This window comes from Neophocaena asiaeorientalis, unplaced genomic scaffold (assembly GCF_003031525.2).
Source record: "Neophocaena asiaeorientalis asiaeorientalis breed wild unplaced genomic scaffold, Neophocaena_asiaeorientalis_V1.1 scaffold432, whole genome shotgun sequence".
NCBI lineage: Eukaryota > Metazoa > Chordata > Mammalia > Artiodactyla > Phocoenidae > Neophocaena > Neophocaena asiaeorientalis.
This window is the reverse complement of record NW_020174549.1, coordinates 387,037-404,498: the sequence shown is the minus strand read 5'-3', so window position 1 is coordinate 404,498 and position 17,462 is coordinate 387,037. Positions and strand designations below refer to the sequence as shown.

Sequence of the window (17,462 nt, the reverse complement as noted above, 5' to 3'; positions counted from 1 at the left end):
ACCTCTCTTTCCTTCTGGAAACGCTCAATTGCTTTTTTCTGCGTCTGTAATCATGTCTTGTCAGTCTCCTGTGCTAGATGCTTCTCCATCCTTTCCTTAAATGTTGATATTCTTCAGGTCACTGTCTTAGCACTCTTTATACTCTACAGACTTTGTCTAGGAAAACCCCAACCCCTCACATAGCTTTAGTGACCATAGGGGCTGATTCCTTATGTATCTATCTTCCTAGCCCAGTCAGACTTCATTTGACATTTTCATTTGGCTGTCACAAAGGTACCTCAATCTGAAAATGTCCGTAACAACTCACCATTCCCAATACCTGCCTTTGGCACTACTTGTTAAATCTGCTCTTCTTCAGTAGTCCTCTCAATAAAAAAACACAGCAATATTTACCCAGCTTCCCAAGCCAGAAACTAGCAAAGCAGATCATTCTTCCGCACCCTCCCTACCTTTTCCTCTTCATTCAGTCACCTAGTTTTGTGATATTGCTTGAAGTTCTCTCTCAAATATGCGGACTTTTTTCCACTTCCACTGCTGCGATCCTGACCCAGGCATACATCCTCAAGCTCCTGAACAACCCCAGTACCTTCCTAAATTGTCCTCTGTATCCTCTTTATCCCTCTGAAATATCTTCACTACACTGCTGTTAGGGTGATCTATTTAAAATACAAACCTAATGTCATTCTCCTTCCATGGCGTATGGATGAAATCAGCAAACCCTTTACATGGCTTACTGTGCTCTGCATCTGGACGGCCTAACAAGCTTATCTGAGGCCACCATCCACTCTCTTTGTACATTCCAGTCCTTCTGTTCCTTTTTTCAGTTCCTCATCGAGCAAATATTATTTATTTATTTATTTGGCTGCACTGTGTCTTAGTTGAGGCATATGGTATCTTCGTTGCCACGTGCAGAATCTTTAGTTGCAGCGTGTGGGATCCTTAGTTGTGAACTCTTAGTTGTGGTACGTGAACTCTTAGCTGTGGCACGTAAACTCTAGTTGCAGCATGTGGAATCTAGTTCCCTGACCAGGGATCAAACCTGGGCCCCCTGCGTTGGGAGCACGGAGTCTTAGCCACTGGACCACCAGGCAAGTCCCCCATCTAGCAAATTCTTACTTAACTTTTAAATCTCAGCTGGGCTTTCCTGACTCCACATCACCCTCCACTTCCTGTTTTGTAAGAACCATGTTATTGAAGAGTCTTCAGAGCCTAGCCAAGTGCCTGGCCCATAATAAGTACTTAATAAATATTAGCTGAATGTCTTAGAGGCCTGGGGATTTCAACCTGGGTAACAGCATTATATATGATTATTCTAATTGTACAGTTATTAAGTTTAAGAAAAACAGGGCTTCTTTAACATTTATTTCTATATCTTTCTTTTCTGTGTAGGTGAAGATGGTGGAACATGGTTTCTTGATCTTAAAAGCAAGGGTGGCAATGTCGGATATGGAGAGCCCTCTGATCGGGCAGATGTGGTGATGAGTATGTCTACTGATGATTTTGTAAAAATGTTTTCAGGTGAGTTTTAACTTCACTTGTTTACTGATTGTTCAAGGAAAATTCTATTAGGTAGGCTTCATTTCTACTAGTTGGACTAAGATATCATTTCCAATAACACCTTGGTTACCAGAGGTGCTGAACTTAGCTGCAGCTTGTTTATCAAGAGTAAGGTCATGCTTCAATCTTGCCAACTATTGTAATAGGAAACTGCAGCCATCTCCCATGGCCCAGTGACCCTGCTTTCTGTGGAATCCATCACTAAGAAGAGGATCTGCATAATTTTCTGCTCTGCCCATGTATCTCTAAATGTGCCAGAAAAATTTTAAGGGTAATTTTTTTCTATTTTCTACTCTTAAAACACTACTCCAGATAGTAAGTTAATTAACACATGTACTTATTAGAAGCAGCACTTTAAAATTTTTTTTAAATTAATTTATTTTTGGCTGCATTGGTTCTTCATTGCTGCGTGCAGGCTTTCTCTAGTTGCGGAGAGCAGGGGGCTACTCTTCGTTGCGGTGGGTGGGCTTCTTGTTGCAGTGGCTTCTCTTGTTGCAGAGCTTGGGCTCTAGGTGCATGGGCTTCAGTATTTGTGGCACGCAGGCTCAGTAGTTGTGGCTCGTGGGCTGTAGAGCACAGCCTCAGTAGTTGTGGCGCACAGGCTTAGTTGCTCCTCAGCATGTGGGATCTTCCCAGACCAGGGATCGAACCCATGTCCCCTGCATTGGCAAGTGGATTCTTAACCACTGCACCACCAGGGAAGTCCCAGAAGCAGCACTTTAAACAAAAGTATTGTACCATTTTAATCTGAAGATCCTAAAGATTTATTTAATGAGTTATAAATGTTATTTATTCTTTATTCTGTTTTAATCTTCATAAATTGAAGATCATAATGTATTCTGTGCCCTGTAAGTCTCGCTTTCCATTTCTAACCCAGGATGCTAATGGCCTACATACTATCTGAGCCAGTTTGTATGTGATGTTACTAATGATTGAGGTTTCTTCATCTTCCCCCCACTTTTTTTTAAACAGTAGTGCTAAATATTCATGGTACAAAAATTAGAAAATATGCTTAGGAAAAAAGAAAATAAATAAAATTATTTTTTATTGTACTACTGAAAGATAACCATCAGTTGATTTTTGGTTTAAAGTCATATATATATTTTTATGAATGTATATAAATATATAAGTGTACTTAGAAAAACAAGATTATAGCATTACTGCTGTTTGGTAACTTTTTTCACTTTGTACTTAGTACATTATAAGTACTTAGTACTTAAAAGTACTAGTGTACTTAAAAGTACATTAAAAGTACTTAGTACATTATAACGTCTTTTAATGATAATGAATAGTTATTACTTTAATCATTTTTTTAAAAATAAATATATTGATTGATTGATTTTTGGCTGACTTGGGTCTTTGTTGCTGCGTGCAGGCTTTCTCTAGTTGTGGCGAGCGGGGCCTACTCTTTGTGGCGGTGCACGGTCTTCTCATTGCAGTGGCTTCTCTTGTTGCGGAGCACGAGCTCTAGGCATGTGGGCTTCAGTAGTTGTGGCTCGTGGGCTCTACAGCACAGGCTCAGTAGTTGCAGCACATAGGCTCTAGAGCACAGGCTCAGCAGTTGGGGCACATGGGCTTAGTTTCTCTGTGGCACATGGGATCTTCCTGGACTAGGGCACGAACCTGTGTCGCCTGCATTGGCAGGCGGATTCTTAACCACTGCACCACCAGGGAAGTCCCTCTTTAATCATTTTAATAGTTTCTTTAGTGTTTGTTTAGTGTTTCAAAATCTCTTTCTCTCTAGGGCTTAAACATAGTGCTTTGGATGCAAAATAAACGTTTTGTAAATTTGAACCTTATAAATATGCAATATTTTGAACTTAAAGACCTTTAAAAATAAAAAAAATTATTGTCAATTTCCAAACAGAAATAACAGTAATTATAGCTAATACGTATATGATTACTGTTGAGTTAAGCAATATTCCCAATAATGGTTTGAGATAAAAGATGTTCTCTATTTTATAAAAAGGGAGACTGAAGTATTGCTTAATTAAGTAATAAACCCAGAGTCACTTGGTGGGTGAGTCAATGTTGGAGTTAGAATTCGAATCCAAGCTAACTCGCCAGCTCATGCACTTCTAAATTATGCTATTTTGCCCTCCAAAGGTGAAAGAATCAAGTTACCTCCTTAATTTACGTTTTATTTGTGTAGCATAAACTTGTAATGGGCTTTCCATTTACATCTTTCTGTGAATGTGCTCCTGGATTGGCTAGGGGAGGTCAGTCAGCTAAATGAGTGATTTAAATATATATATATATTCTTATAAGGTTTATTTTATTTTATTTATTTATTTTGGCAATGCCAAGTGGCACGTGGGATCTTAGTTCCTCAACCAGGGATCGAACCCACACTTCTTGCAGTGGAAGCGCAGAGCCTTAACCACTGGACTGCCAGGACAGTCCCTTATAAGGTTTATTTTATAGCAGCAGTTCAGATTGGGAGCAAATAACTTTGCTTCTGCTTCTTACGCCTTTTCATTCTTATTCTTTATCCCATCTACTGTCCTTTGAATGGGCGCAATTTAGACCTTATATCCTAAACATACTCTTTTAAGAAGCCATAGCCATTTCTGTGACCTAATCTATAGAGTAGATATGTTATAAATATAAAAAATTAAAGCAACTAGTGATCAACTCATCAAAATCTCTCTTTTTGGCCAGTAGAGGCCACTGTATAGTAAAGAATTATAATAGAAAGAAAATATATTGTACAAGATTACCTGATTAATATATTGGGAAGAGAAATATATACACACACACATACATATAAAATTATTCTTACTAGTAGTTTGTTTTAAAGTTTATTTTTTAGAACAGTTTTCTTAAGGTATAATTTATATACCATAAAATCTACCCATTATTAAGTATATATGATTTTTAGTAAATGTATAGGGTTGTACAACCATCATTTATAATCCAGTTTGAACCAGACAAAGATGTCACAAAGAAAAAAAACTACAAGCCAATATCACTGATGAACATAGATGCAAAACTCCTCAACAAAATACTAGCAAACAAAATCCAACAGCACATTAAAAGGATCATACCATGATCAAGTGGGGTTTATTCCAGGAATGCAAGGATTCTTCAATATATGCAAATCAATCAGCACGATACACCATATTAACAAATTGAAGGAGAAGAACCATATGATCATCTCAATAGATGCAGAGAAAGCTTTATACTCCAATAAAGATTTTTAAATAAATAAATAAATAAATATCCAGTTTGAGAACATTTCCATCACTCTTTCCAAAATTCTCTGTCCGTTTGCAGTCAATCCCCCTTTTTACTGCCCAGCCAGCCAGACACTCACTTGCCTTCTGTCTCTATAGATTTGCTGTTTCTGGACATTTCATATAAATGGGATTATAAAGTATATAGTCTTTCGTATTTGGCTTCTTTTACGTAGCATAAGGCTTTTGAGATTCATCCATCATGTTGTAGCATGTATCAGTAGTTCAGTTCCTTTTTACTGCTGAGTAGTATCCCGTTGTATTTATCCACTCACCAGCTGGTGGATATTTGGGTTGTCTCAGGTTTTGAGGTATTGTGAATAATGTTGCTGTGAATATTTTCATACACATATTTTTGTGGATATATATTTTCATTTCTGTTGGGTAGATTTCTAACAGCGGAATTGCTGGGTTATGTGGTAAGTTGATATGTAACTTTTTAATAAACCACCAAGCTTTGCTATAGTGGCTGCACTAATTTTATATTCTTGTCAGCATTGTATAAATGTTCAGGTTTCTCCAAATCCTCACCAGCACTTACTAGTGCCTTTTATTTTTTTACAGTGTTATTGAGGTATAATTGATAAATAAAAACTGTATATATTTAAGGTATATAACATGATGACTTGGTATTTGTATACATTAGGAAATTACTATACTCAAGCTAACACATCCATCACCTTGCATGGTTACCTTTTTTTTGTTGTCATGAGAACACTTAAGATTTACTCTCAGCAAATATCAAGTATACAGTACAGTATTATTAACTATAGTCACTGTGCTGAACATTAGATCCCTAGAACTTATTCACCTTATAACTGAAAGTTTGTACCCTGAGACCAACATCACACCATTCTACTCTCTGCCTCTGTGGGTTTGACTTCTTTAGGTTCCACATATAAGTGAGATCATACAGTTTTTGTCTTCTTGTGTCTTGCTTATTTCATGCAGCATAACGTCCTCAAGGTTTATGCATTATGTCACAAATGGCAGTGTCTTTGTTATCATAGCCATTCTAGCGGGTGTGTGGTGGTATCTCGTGCTTTGAATTTTCATTTCTTAATGATTAATAATGTTGGGCATCTTTCCATGTGCTTAATAGCTGTTTATATTTGATGAACTGTCTATTCAAATGTTTTGCTCGTTTTTATTTATTTATTTTATTTATTTTATCTTTTTGGCTGCGTTGGGTCTTTGTTGCTGTGTGCGGGCTTTCTCTAGTTGTTGGGAGCAGGGGCTACTCTTTGTTGTGGTGTGCGGGCTTCTCGTTGCGGTGGCTTCTCTTGTTGCGGAGCACGGGCTCTTGGCACACGGGCTTCAGTAGTTGTGGCACGCATGCTCAGTAGTTGTGGTGCATGGGCTTAGTTGCTCCTCGGCATGTGGGATCTTCCCAGACCAGGGCTCGAACCCATGTCCCCTGCATGGTCAGGTGGATTCTTAACCACTGCGCCACCAGGGAAGCCCTTTGCTTGTTTTTTTTTGTTGTTGTTGTTTGTTTTTTTGCGGTACACGGGCCTCTCACCACTGCGGCCTCTCCCGTCGCGGAGCACAGGCTCCGGACGCGCAGGCCCAGCGGCCATGGCTCACGGGCCCAGCTGCTCCGCAGCATGTAGGATCCTTCCAGACCGGGGCACGAACCCGCGTCCCCTGCATCGGCAGGGACTCTCAACCACTGTGCCACCAGGGAAGCCCGCTTTGCTCATTTTTGAATTGACTTGTCTCTTTATTATTAAGTTGTAGGAGTTCTTTATAAACTTCAGATGCATGTGACTTGAAAATATTTTCTCTCAATCTGTGACTTATCTTTTCATTTTCTTAGTGGTACCTTTTGAGTTACAAAAGTTTTGGTTTTGATAGTCTAATGTGTCATTTTTTTCTTTTATGGTTCATGCTTTTTTCCCCTAAGTATTTCATTCTTTTTTAATGCTACCCTAAATGAAATTATTGTGTTAATTTTTAAAAATTATTTGTTGCTAGTATACATAAATACATTTGACTTTTGTGTAAATTTTATATCCTATGAATTAACCAGTGAAGCTATTTGGGCCTGGGATTTTTTTGTGGGAAAATGTTTAATTACTAATTTGACTTATTGTTCTATGTCAATAGCTTTTTTTAAAATTTATTGATATATAATTCACATACCATATAATTCATCCATTTAAAGTAAACAATTGACTGTTTTTTTTAGCATATTTACAGATGTTCGCAACCATCACCACAGTTGATTTTAGAACATTTGCATCTCCTCAAAAAGAGAAACCCAGTACCCATTAACTGTTAATCCCATATCCCCCATCTCCTGCCCCTAGCCCTAAGCAACCACTAATCTACTTCCTGTGTCTGTAGATTTCCCTATTCTGGACTTTCATATGAACAGAATCATATATATGGAATTTTTTTGTGTGACTGGCTTCTTTGCAGTGTGTTTCTTCTTTTAGCTTGTTTTCAGGTTTCATTCTGGATGTAGCGTGTATCAGTATTTAATTCTCTTCTTTAAAAATGGAGATGAAATTCACATAACATACAATTAACCATGTAAAGTGTACAGTTCAATGGTGTTTAACTTAGTGCATTTACAGTGCTATGCAACCACCACTTCTCTTTAGTTTCCAAACTTTTTCATCACCCCAGAAGAACACCGTACACCATTTAAGTAACATCCCTTTCCAGCTTCCCCCCTCCCATGGGACCTGCTAATATGCTTTCTCTCTCTGGGGATTTGTCTATTCTGGATAGTTTATGTAAATGGAATCATTCAGTATGTGACCTTTTGTGTGTGGCTCTTGTCACTCAGCATAATGTTTTCAAGGTTCATCTAAGTTGTAGCATGTGTCAGTACTTCATTTCTTTCTATGACTATCTGTTGAAAGATATTTTGTTTGGCTGTTATAAACAATGCTGCTATAAACATTTGTGTCCAAGTTTCTGTGTAGATTTATGTTTTCATTTCTCTTTATTGCTGGGTCATATGGTAATTCTATGTTTAACTCTTTGAAGAACTGCGAAAATGTTTTCCATAGCACCTGAACATTTACATTCCTACCAGCAACGTATGAGGGTTTCTATTTATCTGTATCCTTACCCTCACCAACACTTGTTTTTGTTTTTTGTTTTTTAACAATAGCAATCCTAGTGAGTATGAAGTAATATCTCATTGTGGTTTTGATTTGCATTTCCCTAATGACAAATGCTGTTCAACATTTTTTTCATGTGCTTATTGGTCATACATGTATATTCCTTGAAGAAATGTCTATTCAGGTCCTTTTCCCATTGTAACTGGATTTTTTTATCTGTTTAATTTAATTTTTTTTTGAGTTTTAAGAATTCATTCTCCCTGTGTCAGATTACCTGTCAGTGTACTTTTTTTCTGGAGCTCTTTGTCTTCTTATTACAATCCAAACAGATAACTCATGGGGAATTCCCTGATGGTCCAGTGGTTAGGACTCTGTGCTTCCAGTGCTGGGGCCCTGGGTTCAATCCCTGGTCAGGGATCCTGCAAGGTGTGTGGTATGGCCAAAAAAAGAAAAGAAAAAGAAATGGGTTCTAAACAGATAGCTCATTAAGTCTGCTACACCGCTGTGATCGTAGAAATTTCTGTAACTCTCTCCTGCATTGAATCTCCTGTTTCCTGTATCCCTTTCTTTTTCTTGGTTTACATCCTCATTTTGGTGGCACCCATTCTCCAGTAGCTTCATTAGAAAGGATACATAAGAGGCAATTTTCGTGAGTATCTAAAACTACCTATATTATCCCAACACATTGATTATTTGTCTGGGTAGAGCTTTCTGTGTTGCAATTCATTTTCCCTCAGAAAATGAAGTCATTGCTCCATCTTCTAAGATTACCATGGAGGATGTGATACTATTCTTAATCTTTTGTATCCAGCACTCCCCTTTCTGAAAGTTTTGGAATCAAAATGATCTCTTTCTCTGTAGTGTTCTGAAATTTCACAATGATACAAGGCTTTTTTTTTCATTCATCTTCCTGGATACTTGATGGGCTCTTTGGGAATGTATCTTATATTATTTCTTTGATAGCTATCTCAGTTTTCTCAGTTCCCACTTTCTGAAGAAAACATTATATCTCTGATTTAATCACGTAATATTTAGGGCCTTATTCTTTCCTTTAAAAAAATATATGTATATATAGTAAGGAAAACTTTATTTCAAAAGATTATTGTGGTGGGGGGGTGCTGGTTCATAGAGAGAGGCTTTTGTAATAGCGGGAGGGGGAATTTTGCAATGGAGAGACTGCTGTGACCAGAAGATTGCAAGTGTCTCCTTTCTTTTACATTCTAATATTGTGGATATGTCAAAATCTTAATTTCCAAGAGTTCACTCATGTTTTCTCAGCTTCTTTTTTCTTCTCTTACTGCCCCCTTCTTCCTCCTCACTCTACGCCATTCCATTCCCCTTCACCTGCTTCTCCCACTTCCTCTCTTTTCAATACCCATTTCCTGTGCTTCTCCTCCTCACCCCTTTTCTTCCAGCATCCTGTTGTTGACACATTGTCACAGCTTGTCTTATCAATGAGGACATGAATTACAGAATTTTTAATTTGTTCATTTATTTCGTTTCTGTTTCTTCTATGCCTGCAGTCTCTGTTTCCCCCAAATTGCTTTGATTTGTTTTTGGTTTTGGGGTGATTTTGTTTTTTCCTGGTCTCCATTTGCTGCCCATTCATCTTTAACAAGCAAGGCTATGTAAAGCTGATTGGAAGCTGTGTATGCATGAGTGGGGCTGTGGACTGGTGGGTTTCACTGTAGAGTGAGAGAGCAAGGAGCCAGTTTTTTAGGTGAAGCCTAACAGTGAAAAGATTGGGAAATGAGAGTAGCAAATAAAAACAAAGTTCCCTCCCTTCATGGAGCTCCTGTTTATTATATGTTGTTATTAGCTACAATTCTGTTTTAATGCCCACCATTTTACATTCTGGCATTTCTGTGGTTAAAATACTGCTAAGACGTACTTCTGTGTCCATACACTATACTTTTAATGTCATTTCTTAAGAAAATTATATGCGTTTATACCATTTGATTTTTTGACTCTAAACTTGAAATGTTAAGAGTTTAATGAACTATAATAGATTGGAAAATAACTAAAATAGGTAGTATTTGTTTACTACAATTCATTTGAGGGCCATCTATTCTTTAGTGTACTGTACATGTTGCCTCTTCCGCTTTTTGGTATAATCTTTTGTTGATTGTTGCTTTTATATTATCTCTCATATTACAAGATATTGTTAAAATCTAAATCTAGGAATTGGGATTCCCAAGATACTGATAAAAAGATGCTATAAAAGAAATTTCTGTGTTTCAGAGGTTTATAGAACTCAGAGATTCTTTTTATAAGCATGTTCTTGAAGTGGTACATCCCTAAGGGCACTAATGGCTGATTTTTACTCTCTCATTTTCTCTTTTTAGGGAAACTAAAACCAACAATAGCATTCATGTCAGGAAGATTGAAGATTAAAGGAAACATGGGCCTAGCAATCAAATTGGAGAAGCTAATGAATCAGATGAATGCCAGGCTGTGAAGAGAAAAAAATGTTGACCGCTAAGCTCAAAAAGTAAAAGGGTTTAATAGTTAAAATTGAATGTTTGTTTTCATCCCTATTATATTATAAGGATATACGTTTGTTCTGGAAAAAATAGAATTTCTGTATCTATAAGACTTGAAATTGTAATTAAAACAGCTAGCTAACCAAACATAAGCATCATTAAGTAGAATTCTAAGATATTCTGTTTTTCTTATTTTGTGAGTTTTGCCCTCTGAGTCCTGTATCTCATACACCATCATCTTCTGGGAAAAGTATTATTAGTAATCAATCGGGGTCAAGCAGCAACATTACTCTTTTCATATCTTTTTCCCACGTAAAATGAGACTAGTCTGTTTTAAACTTTTTAGTTTAGGATTGTATACTAATGATATTTTAGAGTTTTATAAATTTGTTTTAAAGAAAATCTTCTATATTACATTTTCACAGAAATCACATAATAAACTACTTAATAAATACTATTTGTGAAGACAAACTAAACAAAAAGTATATTTTGTTAACTACCTTTCTAAGTGTAAGGTATTTTACCTATAGGAAAATATTATTGATGTAATTCAACTAACTGCAGTATATATATCCTATTTTAAAGTACGTAAAAATATCCTAAGATAATTCCTCCCCAGAAGTGTGCACTTGGTCACAGTGTTTTGAAATGAGAACATTAGAATAGATGGTTGTTATGGGCTGAATGGTATGCCCCCTTCATATGTTGAAGTCCTAACCCCAAGAATCTCAGAATTGATTGTATTTGGAAATAAGATCTTTAAAGAGGTGAGTAAGTTAAAACCCAGGCTTTTAGGGTAGGGTGGGCCATAATCCAGTCTGACTGGTGTCCTTATAAGAGGAAATTTGGACACAAAAGAGAGACCAAGGAGGCACACAGAGAGGAATGACCATGTGAGGACCAGCAAGAAGGCAGTCATTTGCAAGCCAAGGAAAGAGGCCTCAGAAGAAACCAAACCTACTGACACCTTGATCTCAGACTAGTCTCCAGAATTGTAAGAAATTTTTGTTGCTTTAGCCACTCAGTCTGTGGTATTTTGTTATTGTAGTCCTAGTAAACTAATGCAATAGTTTGTTTGTATTTCTGTTACGAACACAAGTTCCTGTGCACTACACACAGTGAGGCCAAACAAACTGAAACATTGGAGTTTGTAGCAGAGAAAGGTTTATTACAGGGCCAATCAAGGAGAATGGGTGGATTGTGCTCAAAAAACCCAAACTCCCCAATAGTTTTCAGGGAGAAGTTTTTATAGGCAGAATTTGGGGTGAGCGCTGTGTGAATCTCTCTTGATTGGTTGGTGGTGAGGTAACTGAGGTGTTTCAGAAATCTTGTGCTCAGCCTGAAGTTACCATCCTCCACCTGGGTGGGGGCCTTAGTTCTTACAGAAGAATGCAAAGATATTGTTATATATATTCCTTGAGGAGGAACCAGGACCCTGCCTCAAGGCTGCACTCTTGTTTCTTGACTGCTCCTCCCCTGTTTCTGCATTCCCTCCCTTCCCTGATTAGCAACTGTTTGAATCTGCCCTTTGTAACTCAATGAAGGTCAAGGAGGCTGAATGAAGCCTATTTCCTACAAACAAGAAATAGGGGACACAGAAAGGCTTTGTACGTAGGATGGACCCACAGGGTCCTTCTCTGTTTCATTTCTTTTTTTAAAAAAGTTAAACTTATTTTTTTTTAAGCTCCTATCTTTCCTTTTAATCAGTTAAAAATACGTGTTCAGTGTAATTCTTTCACTTCTCACCTTCCACTCACTAATATTATTGTGCTGTTAAGCAATTTAGCTAATTCTGACATTTTGTAGAATCATAACATTAGGAGCATTTAATCTGTATTTTACAAATCAGGAAACAGAGGACCAGAGATAGGAAAGGACTAGCCCAAGGTCAAAATTAACAAGCCCTTTCCAACAACCTCCCAGTACATTGGCCTTGGATAGAACTTGAAGACCCCACTTCCCCCTCCTGGAAGCCCAGATAGATTGACTTTGATGTGGCAGGCTCACAACTCCCTTGGCATCTCCCGTTCATTTCCAGCCACATTAGGATCCCTGTCAGATGTTGCCAGCAGACTCCTTTGCTACTGAGATGTTCTAAAGACTTTTCTCCTTTCTCTGCATTTTCCACATGGCTTCAAAGCTTTGGGAAAATAAAAACTAGAAAATATTGTGAGCCAGGAATTCTGGAGTTTGGTTACTAAAACATGAACTTGCTAATTAAAAGGCCTTAGGATATCAGAAGAAAATCTTTCCACAGGGTCCTGGTTTTCATATCAGTAATTGAGGGAGTTGGATGAGGTCCTCTGCAGCCTGTTTTCGCTTATTATCACTAAGAAGTAGTGAGCAGTCTGTACTATTTTATCAGAAATAAAGGTACCACAGCTACATTGCTAAAGCTTTCTCTCTTGCCATATCCCCCAGCTGCCTTAATGAATTCATGTGTTCCCTTCTCTTGGATCTTGCCCATTAACTGCACTGAGGTTGTAGAGTCTCCCAGAAGTTCTGAATGGCCATTTTGTGTGTGGTTCAGTATCCATTTGACCCCTGTTTCTGAAATGGAATGGTATGGAGGGAAACCATGCCATTTGGCTTTTTAGTGTTTGATGAAGTTATTTAGACATTTTAAAGATGGTTTGTTGCTAGTAATCCTATATTTTAACAAATCCTCTTAAGTAGTGCCTTTTTTTTTCTTTTTTCTCTTTTTGGCTGTGCCACACTGCTTGTGGGATCTTAGTTCCCCGGGCAGGGATCGAACCTGGCCCCAACAGTAATTGTGCCAAGTCCTAACCACTGGACCACCAGGGAATTCCCTTAAATAGTGCCTCTTAAATAATCCTCTTAAGTAGAAGAAAAGAAGTCTTTTTCCTCTACCTATCTTAAGTTTTCAGTTGGGGTCCTGTAAATTAGACTAACAAAAGATAGATTAGCAAGAGAAAAACAAATAGAAGTATTAACATATGCATTGCACATAAACATGGAAGCATTCAGACATGAGTAACTCAAAGATGTGGTTAGAACTTGAGCTTATACAACAATGAACAATAAATTTTTTTGTGAAGGAACAAGACAAAGAGGACTTTCAGTTTCTAGGATAGGAAACTGTAGGAAGGAAAATATATGTACAGTAAGAGTGAGTTTTGTAAGAAACTGCCAAATAGAAAAAAAACTGTCAAAAAAAAAAAAAAAGAAACTGCCAAATAGTCTTCCAAAGTGGCTGTACCATTTTGCATTCCCACCAGCAGCATGTTCCTGTTGCTCCACATCCTTGTCAGCACTTGGTATTGCCAGTTTTTTGGGTTTTAGTCATTCTAACAGGTGTGTGGTAGTATCTCATTGTTGCTTTAGTTTGCCATTCCCTCATGACATATGATGTTGAACATCTTTTCATATGCTTACTTTCCTCTCTATCTTCTTTGGTGAGATGTCTGTTGAGGTCTTTGGCCCATTTTTAAATCAGGTTGTTTTCTTATTGTTGCATTTTAAGAGTTTTTTGTATATTTTGGATAACAATCCGTTATCAGATGTGTCTTTCGTAAATATTTTTTCCCAATCTGTGACTTACTTTCTCATTCTCTTGACATTGTCTTTTGCGGAGCAGAAGTTTTTCATTTTAATGAAGCCCTGCTTATCAGTCATTTCTTTCATGGATCATGCCTTTGGAGTTGTATCTAAAAAGTCATTGCTCTACCCAAGGTCATCTAGGTTTTCTCCTATGATATTTTCTAGGGAGTTTTAGTTTTGCATTTGACATTTAGATCTGTAATCCATTTTGAGTAATTTTTGTGAAAGGTGTAAAGCCTTTGTTTATTTTTATTTATTATTTTGCATGTGTATATCCAGTTGTTCCAGCACCATTTGTTGAAAAGACTATCTTTCCTCCTTTGTCAAAGGTCAGTTGACTCTATTCATGTGGGTATGTTTCTAGGCTCTCTATTCTCCTACATTGATCTATTTATCCTTTCACTAATAACCACGCTATGTGGTTACTTTAGCTTTATAGTAAGTCTTGAAGTCAGGTAATGTCAATCTTAACTTTGATCTTCAATATTGAGTTGGCTATTCTGGTTCTTTTGCCTCTCCATATAACTTTAGAATAAGTTTGTTCATATTCACAAAATAACTTGCTGGGATTTTGATTGGCTTTGAGTTGAATCTATATATCAACTTGGGATAAACTGATGTTTTGACAGTATTGAGTCTTCCTATCCATGAACATGAAATATCTCTTCATTTATTGTTATTCTTTGATATCTTTCATCACAGTTTGGTAGGTTTTCTTATATAGATCTTGCACATAGTTTGTTAGATTTGTATCTAAATATTTAAATTTTTTGAGTGCTAATATAAATGATAATGTGTTTTACATTTCAAATTTCACTTCATTACTGGTATATAGGAATGTGATTGACTTTTGTATATTAACCTTGTATTTTACAACCTTGCTATAATAATTTATTAGTTCCCAGAAGTTTCTTTGGTAATTTTTATAGCTTTTCTATATAGACAATTATGTCATCTGTGAACAGAGAGTTTTATTTCTTCCTTCCCAACTTGTTTACCTTTTATTTCCTTTTAAGTTATTGCATTAGCTAGCACTTCCAGTATGATGTTGAAAAGCAGTAGTGAGAGGGGACATCCTTGCCTTATTCATGATCTTAATGGGAAAGCTTCTAGTTTCTCACCATTAAGTGTGATGTTAGTTGTAGGTTTTTTGTAGATATTCTTTATCAAATTGAGGAAGTTCCCCTCTATTCCTAGCTTACTGAAATATTTTATTATGAGTGGGTGTTGGACTTTGTCAAATGCTTTTTCTGCATCTGTTTGTATAATCATGTGATTTTCCTCTTTCAGCCTGTTGATGTGGTAGATTATGTTAATGGATTTTTGAAAGTTGAACCATCCTTGCAAACCTAGGATAAATCCCACTTGGTTGTTTTTATGGCCTATATGTTCTTATGCCCACAAATTTCATATATTGAAATCCTAACCCCCCAAGGAGCCTTTGGGAGGTGATTAGATCATGAGGGTGGGGCCCTCATAACTGGGATTAATGCCCTTATAAAAGAGACCTCAGAGAGAGTTAGCTGGTCCCTTTCACCAAGTGAGGACATGGCAAAAAGGTGCCACCAGTGAATCAGAACTCAGGCCCTCACCATACACCAGATCTGCCTGTGCCTTGGTCTTGGACTTCCCAGCCTCCAGAACTGTGCAAAATAACTTTCTGTTGTTTTTAAACCACCTAGTCTCTGGTATTTTGTTATAGCAGGCTGAACAGGCTAAGACAACTGTGCTATGTAATTCTTTTTATATGTTGTTGGATTCAATTTGCTAATATTGTGTTGAGGATTTTTGCATCTAAGTTCATGAGAGATGTTGGTCTGTAGTTTTCTTTTCTTAAAATGTCTTTGTCTGGTTTTAGTACTAGGGTAATGCTGGTTTCACAGGATGAATTAGGAATATTTTCTGTTTCTGTCTTCTGAAGGGGACTGTAGAGAACTGGTATAATTTTCTTCCTTAAATGTTTGTTAGAATTCATCAGTGAACCCATCTTGACCTGGTGCTTTCTGTTTTGGGAAGTTATTAATTACCATTTGCTTTATTCCACCTGTTCTGTGTATCTTTGTTCTTCTTTTCTGGTCTTCTATTTCTTTCTGTCTTCCTTGAAAGAATCTCACAAAATATTTCCATTTCCCATTCCCATTCTTTGTACTACTTGGTCATACATTTTATTTCCACATGTGTTTTTAACTCTACAGTATATTGTTTAATATTTTTGATAACAGTGAATTATCTTTTTAAAGATTAAAAAAATGAGAAAAAAAGTCTTTAAATTTACCTATATGTTTACTCTTTGCACTGTCAACCTATCCATCACCAACCATCCAAACACATGAACATATCCAAGTTTCCTTCTGCCCCTTTGTAGCCATTTATGCCCATCCTTGATCCCATTTCCAGCAAGTACTGATCTGCTTTCTATAACTATAGATTAGTTTACATTTTCCTGGAATTTACATTAATGGAGCCATACAGTATGTATTTTCTGTTTGGCATCTTTCAATCTGCATAATTACTTTGAAATTTGTTCTTATCATTACATATATCAATAGTTCATTCCTTTTTATTACTGCTGAGCAGTTTGCCATTATATGAATACACCACAGTTTGTTTATCTATTCACCTGTTGATAGACACTGGGGTAGTTTCCAGCTTTTGGCTGTTACAAATAAAGCTTCTGTGAACATTCATGTACCAAGTCCCTGTATTCTCTTGGGTATGAAATGACTGGATCATATGGTGTGCATATATTTAACTTTTTAAGAAATTGCCAAACTTTTTTCCAAAGTGGTTATACTATTTTACATTTCACTAACAATGTATAGGATTTCATTTCTTCACATTTTCATCAACACCTGATATGTACAGCCTTTTAAATTTTAGCCATTCTAATAAGTATGTAGTAGTATCTAATTTTTTTTTTTTTTTTTTTTTTTTTTTGCAGTACGCGGGCCTCTCACTGTTGTGGCCTCTCCCGTTGCGGAGCACAGGCTCCGGACGCGCAGGCTCAGCGGCCATGGCTCACAGGCCCAGCCGCTCCGCGGCACGTGGGATCCTCCCGGACCGGGGCACGAACCCGCCTCCCCTGCATCGGCAGGCGGACTCTCAACCACTGCGCCACCAGGGAAGCCCTCTAATTGTATTTTAACTTCCATATCCCTGATGAGGATGAGCATCTTTACATGTGCTTATTTGACATGCATATATTGTCTTGATGAAGTGTCTGCTCAAATCTTTGCCCACATTTATTCCATTGTTTGTTTTATTATTGAATTTTGGGAGCTCTTTATATATTCAGGATACAAGTAATTTTTCAGATATTTGCAAATATTTTCTCCCTTTCAATAGATTGTCTTTTTATTCTCTTACCAGTGATATAGGAATAACAAAATTTTTTTAAATAGATGAGGTTTGGGCTTCCCTGGTGGTGCAGTGTCTAAGAATCTGCCTGCCATTGCATGGGACACAGGTTCGAGCCCTGGTCTGAGAAAATCCCACATGCTGTGGAGCAACTAAGCCCATGTGCCACAACTACTGAGCCTGCGCTCTAG

The 17,462-nt window shown here is 37.2% G+C and overlaps 1 protein-coding gene across 2 annotated transcripts in view; it reads left to right on the top strand.

Annotated features, from left to right (window-relative positions):
- HSDL2 (hydroxysteroid dehydrogenase like 2) overlaps positions 1 to 11,433 on the top strand; it is a 69,177-nt gene extending 57,744 nt beyond the window's left edge. For both annotated transcript variants that reach the window (XM_024757273.1, XM_024757272.1), the window contains exons 10-11: positions 1,390 to 1,518; positions 10,216 to 11,433. In XM_024757273.1, coding sequence (XP_024613041.1) covers positions 1,390 to 1,518; positions 10,216 to 10,328 — 242 coding nt within the window. In that variant the 3' untranslated portion in view covers positions 10,329 to 11,433. The remainder of the gene's footprint in view (positions 1 to 1,389; positions 1,519 to 10,215) is intronic.
- The last annotated feature ends 6,029 nt before the right edge of the window (positions 11,434 to 17,462 follow it).